Below are 17,808 nucleotides of genomic sequence, written 5' to 3'. Positions count from 1 at the left end.
CTTGTAAAACACCGTAGTTTATGTGATAAATATATAAAAATATTAAACCGCAATTAACCCCAACCCCAACTCGCTCGTCAAGAGACACTGGGTACCAGTCTTTCTCTCGTGATAGCCGTCTACAGGGTTCTCGTCGCCGATTGACGCCGAAGTTGCTGGTTGCCTCTCAATAATTTGCAATTGTTCATGATGCGAATTGTCAACTTTAGCGAAGAATTCAACGCTGAGATAGTTTGAACGTCACTATCGGTAGCGATACGGATTTTTCAGTGTTTTGGTAGCCATAATCCAGAAAAAATCCGTCAAACGACCTTGGATTGAGAATGGCACAGGCTTTGCCGTTCATTCATTTGACCGAGTGGCGCGAAAGGCGAGTGACGTGTCAGCAGCTGATTGGCGATATCAAACACAAGTGAAGAAATATCGTGTTTTTACGGCTTTTCTCTAGTCTGGAAATCCTTGTAAAACACCGTAGTTTATGTGATAAATATATAAAAATATTAAACCGCAATTAACCCCAACCCCAACTCGCTCGTCAAGAGACACTGGGTACCAGTCTTTCTCTCGTGATAGCCGTCTACAGGGTTCTCGTCGCCGATTGACGCCGAAGTTGCTGGTTGCCTCTCAATAATTTGCAATTGTTCATGATGCGAATTGTCAACTTTAGCGAAGAATTCAACGCTGAGATAGAGGAGGAATTATTGAAATCTGTTAAATTCATTATCGATACCGATAGAGCCTTCCTTGGGGATTTCCTTCAACAAAGAAAATATTTTGCTAAAAATCGAATGAAAACTGTTCTGGTGGCTTCAAGGGAGAAAACAGCAAAGGAGAACCAATCCCACATTGCATGTGAAATCATATTTGTGCAGTACTTTGCTGGCGGAAACTATGGCTTCGTAAAGTTTATTTCTACAGCTGAGCGATTCAACGAACTCGAAGAATTGAATCATACCAGACTGCAGTTAGTAAACGAGGCCATTTCAGTGGTAAATAAGGTCAGTTTCTACCTTTTAGATGCCGTTCGTTTTTGCTATTATAATTGAATAATTAGAGGGGAACAACTTTAATAGGTGAACCACTGAGCTGGGAAAAATTAGGTCATCGTCTGTTTTCATCTGTCACGAAATGCGTTAAGACCCTCCATAATTATAATTAGAATGAGTATTTTTATTTTTCTTTCTCCTAATTTAAATATTGTTTTGTTTAAGGAAGGGTGATTTGATTTAATAAAATAAGTACTGGTTTGTTAACTGTCTTATTTCCTTAAGGTGTTTAGCTATTTAAGGCTAAACAAACTTCAGTTTAAAATAGTTCATTATTAATAATATTAAAGAATACCTGTTGAATCATATTAGGTGATCAAAAAATAACACCATTAAAAAAAAACTGCTTTTTAACTCCCATGAGTGATCAAGATAAAATTTTCCTCATAATATCAAGCAGACAAGTGATGAGGAAAAAGAAAAATACCAATTAGGGGATTGTAATTGATCCAATACCAAATTCTTTAAACTAAAGTCGCAAGAATTATGGCAGATGGTAAGGAAGGGAGAGCTCAAGTGCCAAGGCATTTGTTCTCATAATCAAACATTTAACCAATGTAATCCTAAAAGAAGGGGCACCAAATTTGGTCACTCTGGGGCTGAGAGGGCAAAATACAGTCAAACCTGTATTAAGCAGTTAATCCCACAGGGAATGGCGTGGTGACAGCTTAATCCTTTAACTCCAGTGAGTGACCAAGACAGACTTTCCCCTTACAATGCACACATACAAGTTATGAGAATAAAGAAAAATATCAATTATGGGATTACTAATTGATCTGATACCAAATTCTCCAAACAATCATAATGAGAATCATTTGGCAGACAGTAAGGAGAATTGCTGATGAGATCTTGGGAATTAAAGGGTTAATAAAAATTTTTCAGAATAAGGGTATTATAAAAATAGATAAATGTGCATACACTTGCTCAAAAATCCAAAAAAACATTGACTTTGGGAGACAAAAATGGATTAATGTTATGTGGAAGATTTTTCTTAGTTTTATTTGTCTGAGTTATTCCACTTCAAGTGACTGTTCAGTACAGGTTGAGGACAATACCAAAAGACAGTTGGGACCCTGTAAAGAGTGACGGAAACTGTTAAATTACAGTCATTAAGGGCTAACAATTTTGGAACTCTGAAAACTGACCACTTAACCCTTTAAATCCCAGGATCTCCTTAGAAATTCTCCTTACTGTCTGCCATACAATTCATATGATGTTACTTTGGAGAATTTGGTATGGGATCAATTAATAATCCCTTAATTGATATTTTTCTTTATTCTCATTACTTGTCTGCTTGATATTGTATTGATAGTGTAAGGAGAAATTCTGTCTAAGTCACTAGTGAAACTTAAAGAGGGTGAATGCTTAATACACTGCTGCTCTGTATTTTTGCAGAAGTGCCAAAATAACTGGATAATTCTTTATTTTTCTGTGCCTGCACTTATATTATAACATGTGTCAACTAGCTTTTCTAACCAAATTTTGAAAAACTAAATTGATTAAAAGAGTACCTGACCAATCTTAAATAGATCCAAAAATTTAATAGAAGTAAAGGAAAGCTTGGATACTTTCATTATCATCTAAAATGGCACTGACCAGTATTAACCCTTAAAATCATAAGAGTGACCAGCATCTTATTTTTCCTAGCAGTTATACCACTGAATTATTTATTGAGATCATGAGAGTAAAGGAAATGATTGCCAACCTAAAAAGCTTTAACTGTTGAACAAATTCTCCTTGTCATTCTGAAGGAAATGTTTAAAGAAAAGTATGGAGAATATAGTAACTGATGTTAGGGTATAAAGTGTTATTCAAATCTTAGGGTGCATCCTTGGGATATGGAGTATTTTTCCTTAACCCTTTTCAAAGGAAACTCCCAAGATCTGATTGTCAATTCTCTTTTCTAGTGGCTACACATTTCCTTGTAAATTAGTTAGGAGAAATTGGTGTTAAATATACCCATTATTAGTATTATCATTAGCTGTTTGTTGGATAATAATTTGGATGTTGTAAGGAAAAATTACATGTTGATTGAACAATTTCTCTACCCAGTTGTGCACCTTAAGTTATGTTGAGAGTGCATCATAAACCATACTTCTCTTGATTTTCTCAGGAGACTACCACAAGTATTAGACTTACTTTAACCTTTAACCCCTAAGAGTGATTGGATTCTAATTTCTCCCCACAATATCACCCTTGAATCAAACATTAAGGTCACAAGAATAAAGGAAATGATCACCAACTAAAGAAGCTCTTGATTGTTAAACAAATTCTCCTTGTCAGCACTTAAGGAAATGTATAGAGAACAGAATGGAGAATATGTATACGGATGTTTGGGTGTGAAGGGTTCATGTATTTTATTATTGCTTTTTTTGCAGTATGCTCAACAGTGTGGTTTTGATAACTGCAAGGAAATCTTCAGTGTGATTAAAAAGAAGCATAATTCTAAACCTACCAACAAGTGTGCAGAATCAGGTCTTTGTAAGTCTCTCTACATAGCAGGATTTCGATGGATAGAGGCTGATCTTATTTCTTCTGATGTTGAAAGTCAGTGTTGGACTTGTTTGATTGTTTACAGGCCAAATTTAGTTCCTAACTACCAGGTTGAAAATGGTATCAAATGGGGCTACATTGCAACATCTGTACTACTAAACTTTTGTGAAGATATTGTCACTATTTTGAATTCATCTGATTATGGAAAAAAAACTATGAGGCAAGTAAAAGCCTTGACGAATAATTTTGAAGAAAGTTCAAGCCTGGATTCAAATATTGTCCAACCCTCATTTCCTTGGAATGGTATGTATGCAGTGCTCTTGTCAATAACAAATAATTTCAATATCAATTGTTAGAGCTAAAATTCATTTTTGCCCTTTTGGTGTTGAGTGGCAAGGTGAAAAGGGGCTGTGCCATCTCAAGCTCTACTTTTACTTTTTTAATTTCAGTTTCAGTGGAAACCTGGTTAAGCTTCAGGCAAAAATGGGTCTTTGTGATAATAAAACTTAACCTTTTTTCTGATCTTCTTTAGGAAGAGTAGGACCTTCTCCTGCAAATCAGGTTGTGGTTGTTGGTGGAGGGCTGGCTGGGCTTTCTGCAGCAGCTTCTTTGTCTAAGGCTGGTTTTCCTGTTGTCCTTTTGGAGGCATCCAATTATCTAGGTAAGGGGTATCAATTTTGAAAAGATCATATCAAGTGATTGCAAATGAAAATGCTCTTATGTGAAAAGTGGTTTATAAAAATGCAGTTGTAGTTCTCAAGAGCCTAAAAACAAGAGCTTGCTGCCTAGAAGAAGAGGAGCTAAGCTTTTAAGGTATCTTTGCAGGTTTTTTTTTAGGCAAAACATGTGGAAAATTTCACTTACAGATTCCATGTTGCCACACATCTGTCCAGTAATAGATCATAGATGACTCCAAAATGTCTTAGACAAAACAAAAAGTGATTGATGAGGTGCAGCTGAGTGTGACACTAATATCCTCCAAGAAAAGACATGAAACTGCTGTAATCATTTGATAATTGCATCTGATACAGTTCTAGGGCTATTGGGGGAGGGGGGGGGAGGGGGCAATTCCCCCCATGATCAGGAACTAATATTTACTTGGATATACTTTGAATTAACCCAGGTGGAAGAGTGAAGCAAGTTCAGCCATTTGAAGGGTTTGCTCCAATTGATCTTGGTGGAGAGTTTATCCATGGATCTAACACTGTGGTGAACAAGATTGCTTGTGACAATGGCTGGGTTGTTCTGCCAGTAAGTAAAGTCTTGTACCCCTTCTCGTAATTAAGTTAAAAGGTATATTTTTTAATTTTCACCACCGAAATAAATCTCTCTATTATTATTTGTTATAATTACAAAAAATTGGCTTGTGAAACAGATTCAAAGCTTGTATGTTGTTGCTGAGCCTCCCATCTGCATGGATAAATGTTGTACAAGTACTAAGTTGATGTTAAAGTGATAATCTTTCATGAACACGTTTTGAGGGGGAATGGAGTGAGGTGTGCACTATACGTTAGGTTAATGTTTTTGAAGTTGCCAATCTCCTTCTTTCACCTGAGAACATTTTTGCCGCGGAAAGGCTCATGATGGTGAAAATTGTTTCGAGTGCCATTCTAATAATAGAAGATTTTCATCGTAATGCATAAAAGCCTTTCAGATAAATTTTACGTACATGTCATTTTTCAGGCCTCTCAATGTGAAGCTGGGGAAGAAGGAGAAAAATTATTCTACAAAGGAAAACTCTACTCGACGAACAGTAATCAACGGGAAATCAGACTTGCTCGAGAAGCGTGGGCCGAATTGATCAACAGCAAATACAGAAATCAAGAAACGGAAACGGAATATTTGTCTGATTCTGTGAAGGTGAGACTTGAAGAGAAAGGCTTGTCACGTGACGTGTTGGATGTAATTGATTGGTGGAAGATGAAGATATCTGCAGGATCCTTGGATCACTATGGAGTGCGGGAAGGGCGGAGGAGAATGGAGTCCAAATATGAGTGGGGAATTGAAGATTGCAGGTAAAATAGTTTTTGAACTTATTTTGTTTTGAAAAAGACAAGGTTATTTTAATAAATGATAAAAATGTCTGCCTGTAGAATTCGTGGTATTCTGAAGGTAAACCAGGGTCGTAGTCAATTTTTCATACACTGAGTTTTTTACTTGAAGTTGTTTTGGTACAAGGCACCGACGCTCTCTGTCATTCAAACTTTTTCCTTTAGACTCGCGGAATCTTACTCACAGCTGGTGAAGTACTACTTGGCTAACAGTATGGATGTGGATAAGCGTCTTAACTGGCAGGTTAAGGAAGTTGTTTGGAAAGGTTAGCTCTTTCGTTTTAGTTTTTATTTATTTCAGGAATCTGTCAGCGCGCAATTGATTTACAGCAGTAGTTTATTCAGAGAATTGTGGTTACCTGGTTGTAACATTTTCCCTTCGTTAGATTTGAGTTTCGTCCTTTCGTGAGAGTTTCATGCAACTAACCTCTTTCTGAAATTGTTGGCACAGTTATTGTGCCTCTATATGATTATTACAAAGCCTTTGTTCTCAGCGATGGTTAATTTTTTTTCATTTTAAAACCTTTTCCTTGTCCTCCTAAAAAAGTTGTATTTGGATGGAATTCGGATTTTGTTTTAAGAGAGCTTAAGGATTCAAATGCTAACTAAAATTTGGCGAGGAAAGAATGTCTTGATTCATATATTTCGGGCAGGAGACAAGGTGAGATCCAACAACAGTGGACGAATTCTTCTGAAAAATCAACATGGCCAGGAGATGACCGCCAAGCACGTGATCATTACTGTACCACTAACAGTCCTCAAAGATGGCGACATAACCTTCACTCCAGCACTTCCCGCTGACAAGAACAAGGCCATACGCACGATACAGATGCTGGGCGCGTGGAAAATCGCTTGTCGTTTCAAACGCCGCTTCTGGCTGGAGAAGCTGCATCAAATTTACAGCGTTCGTGGGTTCGCTAGTGAGATATGGACTTGCTCACATGATTGTCCCGACAGTGACGAAAAATGTCACGTGGTTGTCGGGTTTGAAACTGCCGAGCCCGCGGAAGAGAAACGGTATCTCAGCGGACAGGAAGTGTTGAGAGGATTTTTGAGTCATCTGGATGAGATATTTGGGTATGAATGTACCGCAAAGTTGAATAGGCCCTAATAGATTGTGCTTGTAAGAGAGGCATATTGTGTCACCAGCATTGTCCAAAAATCAGGCTAAAATTTATGCTCAGTTTTGAAAATTATGCTATTTTTACTTAATTTCTGCTTTTCAAAACCTGAAAAGCAAAATTGGAAACTGATTGATGCAATCATGGAATAGGACTGAAGTGACAATTGTTGTACTGTAATACGCCTCCTGCATTCTGTTAAGTGCTGCTGTAATTTTGCTTTTCATTCTTTCATGACAGCACTTCCTCGGACCCAAACCCTGCCAGCAACTCGTTCATGGACTTCGTGTACTTCCATTGGTCAAACCATCCTTACATTCGTGGGGGATATACCTCGCCCACTGCGCATGCTTACGAACTCCGTCGCGTGCTCGCCAGCCCTGTTGACGATCGCTTGTTCTTTGCGGGTGAAGCCACTAGTTCAAGGTCATGTTCGACTGTACCTACTGCGATCGAAACTGGAACACGCGCGGCAGATGAAGTTTGTTGTGCGGATGGAATTCTTCCTCTTGCAAAACTTTAATCATAGCTGTTTTCCTTAAGCGCCGCTGCGGTGCCAGATTAAAGTATTAGGAACTTATTTGACAGTGTTGCTGAGGGAGAGACGTCGAGTAGTTGGAAATTAAGAGAAATTGCTAATGTGGCGCCACGTGCAATTTACTGTAATCTGGGAAAGAGATTTTGATATTCAGAACATTTTATCTATATATGAAATGATATTGTAAAAAAAACCCACAGCATGCTTTCAGCGAGACACCACACTGATCAAGGATTTTCCAAGCTAACTTGATACTGAAAATGAACGAGTTAAGACTAAATTCTTATTGGCTCATCAGTCGAGCACAAGTGCCGACTGATAACCCTTTAACTCCCAAGAACTGATTATCAATTCTCTCCTCTAACTTCACACATCTCTTGCTGAATAAGTTTCCAGAATTTGGTGTTAGATCAAGATAACAACTTTCACCTAATAGTTTGAGTATTCTCACTATCTGTTTGCTTGATAACGTTTGACTACAGTTGGAAGAAGTTACATTTTAAATCTCTTTCTGGGGTATTGTGCTTACATAAAAGCTTAAAAAGCTAACATGTTAGAGAATGGAGCTGCTGAAAAACCACCAAACATTAAGTTCGGCTGAAAATAAGGAAATTTGCTGAAAAATAAAACCCAGAGAACAAGGAAAGGCAAAAACAAAATGAAGGTACTAATAATATGACAAGGAACAATTACTTTGATCTGTGCCCTTTATTAATGACATTCCGCGACCAAATGCCGAATTGCGTCCTCTCGCCAGGAAATTCCTTGGACAATCATGATTACTGTAGCTTTCTAGTTTTTGGGCTTCTCTGGTATCATATTGCAAATTAAATAGCATTGATATGAATTAAATGGCCAGAAGATCTGAGTTACTCTCCAAGTTGTATTACTAAACAGTTTTTATTAACAGCTTGTGATGGTTTCGTAACGTTACTTGCCATACGACGATATTTTTGAAATTTTGGTTTCCTTACGTAATTCGTTTCTTATCAGTGCCAACTTTTACTTCCCGAGGGGATATTTTTGGCCTTTGACTTGCATTGGGCTGGGATATTCAAATTAACGCTTCACTAGGTTAATAGACGCTGCAGACGCCCAGCAGGCCATCAGCGTGCCGAGGCGTCGATGTTAATTGCCACTGTTTTACACTTAATTCACGTTAAATTTTCATCCGCTTAAAATCTCTAAATTGAGCCAGCAGTTGTGTTGTAAATCTGAGATGAATTCGAAAGTGGTAAACATTGGAAAATACTTTGACACTGTTATTGTACTGAGACGAAGATTTTAAATCAATCAGACAACGCTTGGCATTACGAGGACCGGATATTGGCTAAGCTTTTTAAGCTTTATTTGAGATTTTCACTACTCCAGAGTTGACGGTTATAATCCTATAAGATGCCACAACGAGTATTTAAGACCATGACCGCAAAGGGACGTTATTTTTTATGAAAGGACCCTTAAGTGGAATCTGTATTAAACTCCGTTGCAGTCCGTTTCACTATGTCGTGACTCCGCCTCTTTGTTTACTAATAGACTGGTGTTAAGAAACACGACTGTACACGTGACGATTCATATAATTATCACAAGTCGCCGCACATTCCTCTATTACAGTCCTGTGCTATAACACTACAAAATGTTTCAACGAGTATTTAGGCCGTGGACGCAAAGAGACATGAGTTGAACCTGTGTACTTGAGGCGACACCGTGTTAACTTAGGTGGTCACAGTCCATTTTACAATGACGTGACTTGTCACGAGTAGCTTCGTGTTATTCAAATAAGGCTGTACACGTGATGATTCATCTAACCATCGGAGGATCCGCACAAAGACAGTCCATTCAGACAATTTCGTGCAGGTTTCTTTCCTCCTGTTGTTCATCTGCTCTGAGAGCCATGCTTTTCTCTCAAGAGTGTTTCAGCTTAGTATGTTTGATGTTTCTTCTTTGGATCCTGTATTACGTGAAACTGTTTTTCACAGCTGTTCAGGTTCGACAGCAGCAAGGGAATAATCCACAACAGACTCTATCAGCGACGAGGCAAAATCCTATGAGAAATGAAGAACTCCAAAATATTGAGGTTATTACTAGTACAAATTACCCTGAAGAACACGATGAACGCCAAAGTTAAGTAAGTCAATTTTTTTATCAATCGCATTATTACATTCCTAAACGGATCGAAAATGGAAATAGCAACAGTTTTGGGTTTTTTTTTTGACAATTGGTTTATCCCTGTTGGAGTTTTGCTTGCAATGTTGGGAGGAAAGAGATGTATATTACGCACAGTAAACATATCTATGAGTTATATGAATTACTTTCATCATCACAGCAAATTCCTGGTGACATGTTCGTTAACCTCACATACACAATTACACAAACCTGCTGCTATCTTCTGTGCAAAAGAACTGAGAGCGTAAACAGGTTTTAAGACCATTTCCTATCTGTTTTCTCTCAGTTTAGGTATGGAAAGAAGAAAAGTGTTGCCCACGTGTTTTTTTTATTTCTGCTTCTTCGAGGACTGAAGAATGTTGTGAAGAAGATGTTTGTTTAATTCAAATCGAAAGGAGATGTGCAATTTATTTTGTGGTAAAACTGTGTTAGAATGCTCATAGCAAATTCTGATTGATTCTCAACTTGAGAGACATCGGTACATTTGTTTTAGTCTTCAATTGTAGACGTTATTTCATATTGGATTATACTGGATGGACACTAAATAAAAGAAGGTGAATCAGTATGTAAGAAGTAAGACTGAAACAGCTTCAAGTTTAATCTTCACAAAATAGGGGCCGGATTACCCCTGCCTTTCAAGTATGGAATATCGAGAGCCCTTGCCGTTCAGCATGTAAGGATTTTTTGAATAGTAATACCTTTGTAAAAGTTCATATATCTCTACTGACGAATAAAAACTTATTCTCATGTAGTTTCGAACCGTCGCCAAACTTTCTGAAGACGAAGTCACAAGCTTTGCTCGAAAATCTGAGCTTCGACAAATATAACTAAACCGTATTTAATTTTCCGAAATTACGTTGCAAAGTTCTTAAATTTGGACGTTGCTGATTATTCTACCGCTCTTAAGGCTTAATTGGATCGAACGCATTCATGCATGTGTAAAAAGTTCCGCTTTAAGAAAATTAAACAGAGCGTGTATCATCGACATTTTCCTCGTTGCCTGATTGCTTAGATTCGCCTGGCAGATGAACTTCCTCGTCGTAATATCTACCTTTACCAAAGGCTATTCTGAATATTAATGAATATGGTGAATATCAAAATGCCGATAACATAAAAGAGAGATGAGAGACGGTTGTTATCATAATTATAAAAATTACAATTTTCTCGATTGTGTTTGGTTTAAAAAAAATTCCCATTTTCCTCTTATCCACAGGCCAAGTTGTTGTCGGACAGTATGTTGTCGGACAGTTCAATAAGTACAAGTAGTATTTGTCAGTTGCACGTTGGAGATAACCTCTTTCGTGACATAGCCTACGTGCAGCCGTACCCTCTCCCCGCAAGGTGAAACGGGGGAGAGGTAACCTCGCTTCCGTTTCACCTCACTTCCTTTTTAACTCGCTTCCGTATCAGCTTGCTTCCGTTTCACCTATTGTGGTCAGATTGCCTTCCTAGACAAATGTTCTCATTATTTTGTAAACGTTAATTGTTTAAAGCTGTTTACGAGTTTGGTGCGAAATTTAACATACTTTATCGAAGTTTGGTTCGAGCTAGGAGTACCACAATTCTCGAATCCTTCCAGACATTTTTTCGTGTTTTCACGAAGGAAATGCTTTTGAAATATATCAGGGACAGATTTTATGGAGAGGCGTCTTAGGAAGGTCCTGAAGGTTTCCAATCATTTGGGCAATCTCTGCCATAATTCGCAACAGGGTCAATATTTGTTGCATAGCAACAGTTACGGTCACGATCTTAACCGGTGGAACGATTTGCTCTGGGACTGACAAAGCATTGCAACTGTATTCATCGTCTGCTGTTTCCAAGTTTAGCCGAATGTTTAGAAGGAAGAAAATCTAGCAATTGAACTTTGGATCTAAGTTCAACGTGCTTGCATAGAAGATATGTTGAAAATTTTCAGTGTTCTAGAAGACTTGCATGAAAGATTCTACACAATGAGTCCAGTTTTGCCTGAGGGATAAGTTGAATATGGCGTCTATTAAAGCTGCTGCGTTGAACTTTCAAATTGTGAATCACGCATTCATCAGCTTTTCTTGTGTGTAGTCGGCGTGCGTTTGGTGAGGTCTTGCGGTTGACCACCAGGCTCAGAGAGGTAACACGACTACAAAAACATGAATTGACTAGGAGTTTTATACACAATTTTCATTGCCTTATCTGTTCTATTTCCAGTGAGTACCAAGCCATTCATCTGGTCTCGCGATCACGCAGGCAAGTCTCATTGCGGACCGATTTTTGAGTAAAACCAAGCTTGGGTAAGAAAGAAGGACACTGTCAATTTCTTTCTATGTTCTAGTTGAGAAGTTAGTTCCAAGCAGTGTTTTCCTACAAAAAATGCAAAGCTTCTCCACGAGTCGGTGAATTCCATAATACAACAAAACAAATTATGCCAATTCCTCGTCAATCAAAACTTACTAACCTTTCTCAGAACAGTCAATCTTGGTTGCAGTTTTGTATTTCAGAGCTCAGCAAATTGCCTCTAAAACGAAAAAAGTAAGATCCTTCATTATTCTATTAATGGGGCTTTTCAAGTTTATTGTGACGTTTGACGAAGCGCAATTAAGTGTGACCAAGTTGGTTTTTGCTCAAAACGCGCTTCAAGCTTGATTCTGCATTCTCCCTTTATCAGAGCCAGACACAATCCATTCTACCAGATTTAGCTAAGAATGACAACTTAATTGTCTTTTTACTGTTGAGGTCAGAGCTTATTGAATTCTTGTGGACACACATAAGAATTCATGGAATTTGCCTGTGGCAAAGAGTAATTTGTACGACACTTTAGACAAACATGCCCAAACAATACTGAATGCAGAAAGGATAAAAAACAAATGAAGCAGCCACAAAGAGGCACCAGAAGTTACATCACAGGCAACTTAATTGTTTATAGCGCCTTTAACATATTCAAGCTAAAAATTAGTGTATTATTCAACGAAAAGGTCACCTCAAAGGGAAAAAGCACCAAGTTTTAAACCAACTGAATTTTACTTTTGAAGTTAGAGCCTACAGTATTCTTTTGACATATGGAGGCGGGGGTTCAGGAATTTTGCCTGTGGTAAAGAGTAATTTGTAGGCTATTTGAGACAGACAAAGGAAAGGAAACGAAAACTAACAACAAGCGGATAAAGGCCGGATATTACTTCGCACGTTTACACTTCACACGAAAAAAATTGTCGCTGAATATGTTCCTTTTTGTGCACTGATGGTTAAAACTGATTTCGAAACAAGAGGTGACTTATCGCACGACATCTACTTGTCTACTAGACCTCAGTCGCTTCATTTTTCAGTTTGTATTTCACCAGTCCGAGTTGAAAATTGTTTTTACGTCCCAAGCAATACCACTGTCAATACTCTGCAAGCGTCTTCCACGCTTAGTTGAAGGTTAAATCGTAAGTAACTTCCTGTAGCCAACATGCAATGTTTCAGTTCTTTAAACACTAAATTTAAAGATGAACCAGGTTTCTGATCTTAGTGTTTTCAACGTCAGTCATTTTCATAGTAAGTATTTGAGTAGGTGGACTATAAAATGGAATGGCTGCTGATACTTGTCTGTTTACCTTGCTCAGCCAGAATACAAATTGTTCTGTCTCTGCCAGCCGACCTTTTGAAGGGAAATTCTCCGAAACCATGCTACAAATTTACGAATTTTCCAACCTTCTTTGTGCGATTGTGCTGGTGATCCTTTTTTTCCTGAAAATGAAAGGACCATTGCCCGCCAGGGAACCGACGGAGAATAATGAACCTCGTGGATCTGTAAGAAGATCGGAGTGTAACAGAAACGGAGAAAGAAGAAGGGCCGGAGAGAGAGAAAACCACAGTATTTTACAAAGAAGAAATTATCCCACAGAAAACGATGAACGGTAGCACTGAGAAATGTTCCTTGCTCAAAATTGCTCGTTCTGTAATAGTTACTTTTTCTTTGTAGGAAATATCGGCGAAACACTTGTTGTGTTCATTTTTTCTTGAATTGGTCTTGAAAAAAGGAAAGAATTGAAATAACGTTGTCAGTGAACATTCTGAAGCCGATAGCCTATTTTGTATAACTGAAACACTTCACTTCGCAGTCCTTAACCTTGCTTCTCATTGTTGTATGTTCCTTTTTTAGTGCGCCACAGGCATTTCAGGCTTAAAGATCTTTTAGTTAATTGATGGTTTTCGAGATAAGCAGGAAAACAGAGACAAAGATAGTCAGTTTTCCAATTATTAGTTTTATGCATAGAATTTTATTGAAGTGTAAAGTTTTCTTTTTTCAGAGTAATACGCACTTAATTGAAGTATAGCTATCGTTTTATAATCTCTCGTAGCTATAAAAGTTCAAGTTTGATTGAGGCCAGCGTTTTGGCTCATTGTACGCCGGAATGTTTAAAGTAGATTGTGATTTTTCGCTTCGGCCATCTTGAATTATGCAAACAGCCTGGGGGCTCTCAATAGAGATTATCGCACGCTTTCGATTACATATATATATATACATATTTCGTTAGTAATTGACTTCGTTCAAGGAATATTTTTCTTTCCCTCTTTAGTACGGGAAACCCTCATCAGGCTTTTTTAAATAATGTGTTTTAATTCTGCATGGCCCAAAAAAAAAACTTCTGTTATTTATACTGACAACCAACTTCGAAACGTTGAAATGACTAGTAATTTTCAAGTCACGTTATCAAAATTTAAAATTAAAACAAACATTCAATTCCAGCAACAGGATGAGATTTAATCTTATATTTGATTTATTCTGATTGTGTAAAAGTATATTTTATACGCCTTTGTTGCGTATTCTATTCTCAAGGACAAACGCAATCACTGTTTTTTAGTACCGGATTTCGAGAAGATACAATTTGATGTACGTCGTAGTTTGGAGCCTTTCAAAGATTTGGATGGCCGCTTTGATCCTTCATCAACAGCTCTGACCAAACGCTCTCCAACGGTCCTTGTGTTTCTCGTATTTTAAGCGCTAGTGTTTGAGACCGATTATGGCCGAGAAAAAACCTATTGTTGCGTTACACGCGGTTACTATTGTAAACTCAATTGTGTTGTATATCTATTTTCCTAAGAAAAAGTAAAGTATCTTATTGCGAGTGTTGTATGGTAAATCTACTACCTTGATCATTCAATGAAGGACAATTGAATTATAGCAATGAAAGGAGTCACTTGACCAATGAATAACTCCGCCTACAATGCACACGGCGACACGCCGGGTAAGCCGGAAAGCAAAAGGCAGTCGATCGTTAAAAGGTGTCGATAGGCTTATGCGACTCCTGCCATTCATTTGCCCTTTTAAATCTTCTGACCTGAAAGCTTCGCTGCTGTTATTAGGATATCTTTTAATGACTTTCGTTTGCGATGTGATGATAAGGGTTAGTTTTGAGGTTCATTTCCCCATCTGTATGTTCTTGAGGTTTGGCAAAGCCGGATGAGATTGTGTATAAAAAGGTTCTATTTTCATGTGTGCGCGCTATTTTTTTTTCGTCTTCTTCTAGTCTCTCCCGCAGCCAAAAAAAAAAAAAAACAGAGATACGTTTCTCAAAACCTTATTCTGGGTATTCTCTATTCTTTAAGCGTGTTTGAAACTCTGTACGTTTTTTATGAAACGTTAAGCGTGACGAATTTGGTGTTAGGAGGCGTAACGTTTCGCGAATCCCGTATTTGTAGAGGTAATCACATGATTTTGAGTGCAATTTGGAATAAATAAGCACGAGTAAATTTTTTCAAAGACTAACAAAATTGCACGAGCCCGTAAGGCCAGTGCAATTTATGGTCCTTGAAAAAATTTACAAATCGGTCGTCCAATAAAATAAAATGTTGTCTTTTTGTGCTCTATGAATTTTTGATGAAAAGGGGTTCCTTAATTCTGTGGCTCTAATTACTAATTTGTAGAGAAGAATAACCTGTGTTTGGATCGACCTTCATTATTAAACGGGAATTAAAAGAAATAGAACATACATTAGAGCTTATTTCAAGCTTACCGCAGATCAGAGCGCAAAATAAGTCACAATGGGGGTCAGCTTAAAATTTGAAAAGGAAGCAAATTGGATAGACCATTTTATACAAACTATTCGATATTGAACCGGTTTATTTTTCAGGTACGGATGCAGCTGCTAAGAAAACAGGTGGACTGAATCTGAAAAATTCGTGTCGGTGTGTTTATATTTAGTAAACATTCTTTCAGCGCTAATAACATTGGAGTCACTGATTGGCCATGCTCCTATTTTTTATTTTAGCAGGCGTTTATTTTAATAATTAGAATTATAAGTGTGTCAACGACATTACGGTAATGGATGAGAATCTTGCAGCTGTTGCCGCCCCCATTCCGGTTGGAGATAATTCTTTAAAGAACCATGGCACTTATACTTCAGGACTTTTTAAGCTTATTCTGTGCCATTTCACTGCTGCTGATCCTCTATGTCTTGTATAAAATCTGCAAAACTGTGCGTCAAAGGGAACCCGTAGCGATTGATCAACATGATCGCGAACTCAAAAGACTGAAGACCTGAAGTAATTAGGAACGGGCAGAGGCGCTGGCGAGGAGAGAGCGAAAACCACAGTGTTCGGATAAGAAGAAACTTTGCCACTGAACATGATGAACGTCAAGGCTGATACAGCTTTTTGTTTGTTCAATTTATTCTCCACAGTAACATTTCCTTCTGCTGAGAAAGTTTATCTGTCGACTTATAATCTTACTGCACAAACCCCAAGAAAACGCCATGAACTTCCATGGAATTTTAAGCACCATATGGTCCACAAAGAAGGATACATACATTGACGGTTTTGATGAAGCTGAAATTATGAAATACTTTTTTTATTTCCTTAAGATTGCAACGGCACTTTTCTTTTTAGGGCCAATTTCTATTTATTTGAACAACTGAGCAAATTCGCGAGTATTCATTATCATATATTCGCTTTTTAGCCCTCAGGGTTACTTTATTTCTAATGTGCGAGGATGTGAAGAACGAGTTCGACCGACGAATCAAAGTAAATTTAGGAAGCGAAACCTATTTTAAAAAAAAATTGAAAATCTATTGAGTGAGACGAAAGGGCAATATTATTTCATAGTTTTCCGCTATAACGCCATGTTGCCATGTAGGAGCAATAGAATGGGCAAAATAAGCCACGATAGCATATCGGAGCAATAAAACCTTAACGCCAAACTTTTGTTTCTATACGCTTTCAATTTAAGCGACAACGTTGTAGTGAAACAAATATTTATTCTATGTCATAAAGACACTCACTGAGTTCGTTTGTATCGTTTTCGTCTTTTGCGCGTGCACCATAATTAATGCCCAATGGATAAGATTCTCGAATTTCTGCGTGTATTATATATTATCTGCTTGTCGTCTAAGTACTGCTTTCTTGCAGTCAACTGATCATCTATGCTTGTATCAAATTTTATGTTCCAAAACTAAACAGTTGAATTTATTGAATACAAAAATTATAAACAATAAAAGTTTTTCCGACTCACAGTAAACTTCAGACTTTTCGAACTAAAGACAAACTCTTATCAGTCTGTATAATTGGAAAAAACCTTTATCAGCTCCTATCCCATATCAATTAGATCGCTGGAATCCATGCGACAGTTTTATACATAATTTTCTTACTGAACATAATAATATGCTATAGTATCTAGAACTGTCTCTGTTCTTTGTTACGTCCGCCCATCCTCATCGCAAATCATTGTTATCAAATATAAAAACAATCGAAGATAAGTTCAGTCAAGATAAAAGAAAATCACGGCTACAAAGCTGGATCTAAAAAGCATCAAGCTTCATAAGAAATTTTAAAAGAAGCTCTTCCACATCTCTTGTACTATCCACTAACAACCATCTCTTGATCTTTTCGTCTATTACCAACAAAAGGAAAAAATTGAAAGAGTCGGCTCAGGAATTCATTCTCAGTGATGGAAGAGGCTTTTGCAATTATTGATTAGAATGCCATATTGATGGGAAGACTGATAGACGAGTTCATCGGAAACATAAATAATGGATCTGTTCGAGATCTGTGTTAGAGATTTCAACCATAAAATGCTCAGGTAGAACGAAAATCTACCATTACTCTGTTTCTTAGTCCTAACGTTCATCATGCTCGATGGGATGGTTTGTGTTGGGTCAAACAATGTGATTTTCGCTCCTTCTTCTCCTTTATCTTCTCCTCTCTTCGGTTCTGGTCACCTCCTATCTGTTCAGCTGAAGACGTTTATAGTTTTTTACGTGTCCTGCACAGCCCTGCACCAAAACTCCTTCCTCTTTGATCAGGATATAAATGATCACCAACAATAGTGTGACACAAAGAAAACAGCAGAATTCTTGAATAGGAGACATGGTCGTCAGTAGATTTTTTCTGGAATGCAAGTTAACAAGCGAAACACCATATGCAGGGCCAATACTATTTCCATTTAA

The 17,808-nt window shown here is 37.7% G+C and overlaps 1 protein-coding gene across 1 annotated transcript; it reads left to right on the top strand.

The window, feature by feature from the left end:
- Nucleotides 1–592: 592 nt before the first annotated feature.
- LOC131790214 (probable flavin-containing monoamine oxidase A) lies at nucleotides 593–7,291 on the top strand. The gene is made up of 8 exons (XM_066170344.1): nucleotides 593–998; nucleotides 3,425–3,842; nucleotides 4,072–4,200; nucleotides 4,663–4,790; nucleotides 5,223–5,554; nucleotides 5,756–5,856; nucleotides 6,244–6,667; nucleotides 6,952–7,291. The coding sequence occupies exons 1-8, from the start codon at nucleotides 645–647 to the stop codon at nucleotides 7,232–7,234; spliced, it is 2,169 nt and encodes a 722-aa protein (XP_066026441.1). The 5' UTR covers nucleotides 593–644; the 3' UTR covers nucleotides 7,235–7,291.
- The last annotated feature ends 10,517 nt before the right edge of the window (nucleotides 7,292–17,808 follow it).

This window comes from Pocillopora verrucosa, chromosome 7 (assembly GCF_036669915.1).
Source record: "Pocillopora verrucosa isolate sample1 chromosome 7, ASM3666991v2, whole genome shotgun sequence".
NCBI lineage: Eukaryota > Metazoa > Cnidaria > Anthozoa > Scleractinia > Pocilloporidae > Pocillopora > Pocillopora verrucosa.
The sequence above is the reverse complement of the archived record's forward strand: the minus strand, read 5'-3'. Positions and strand labels throughout refer to the sequence as shown.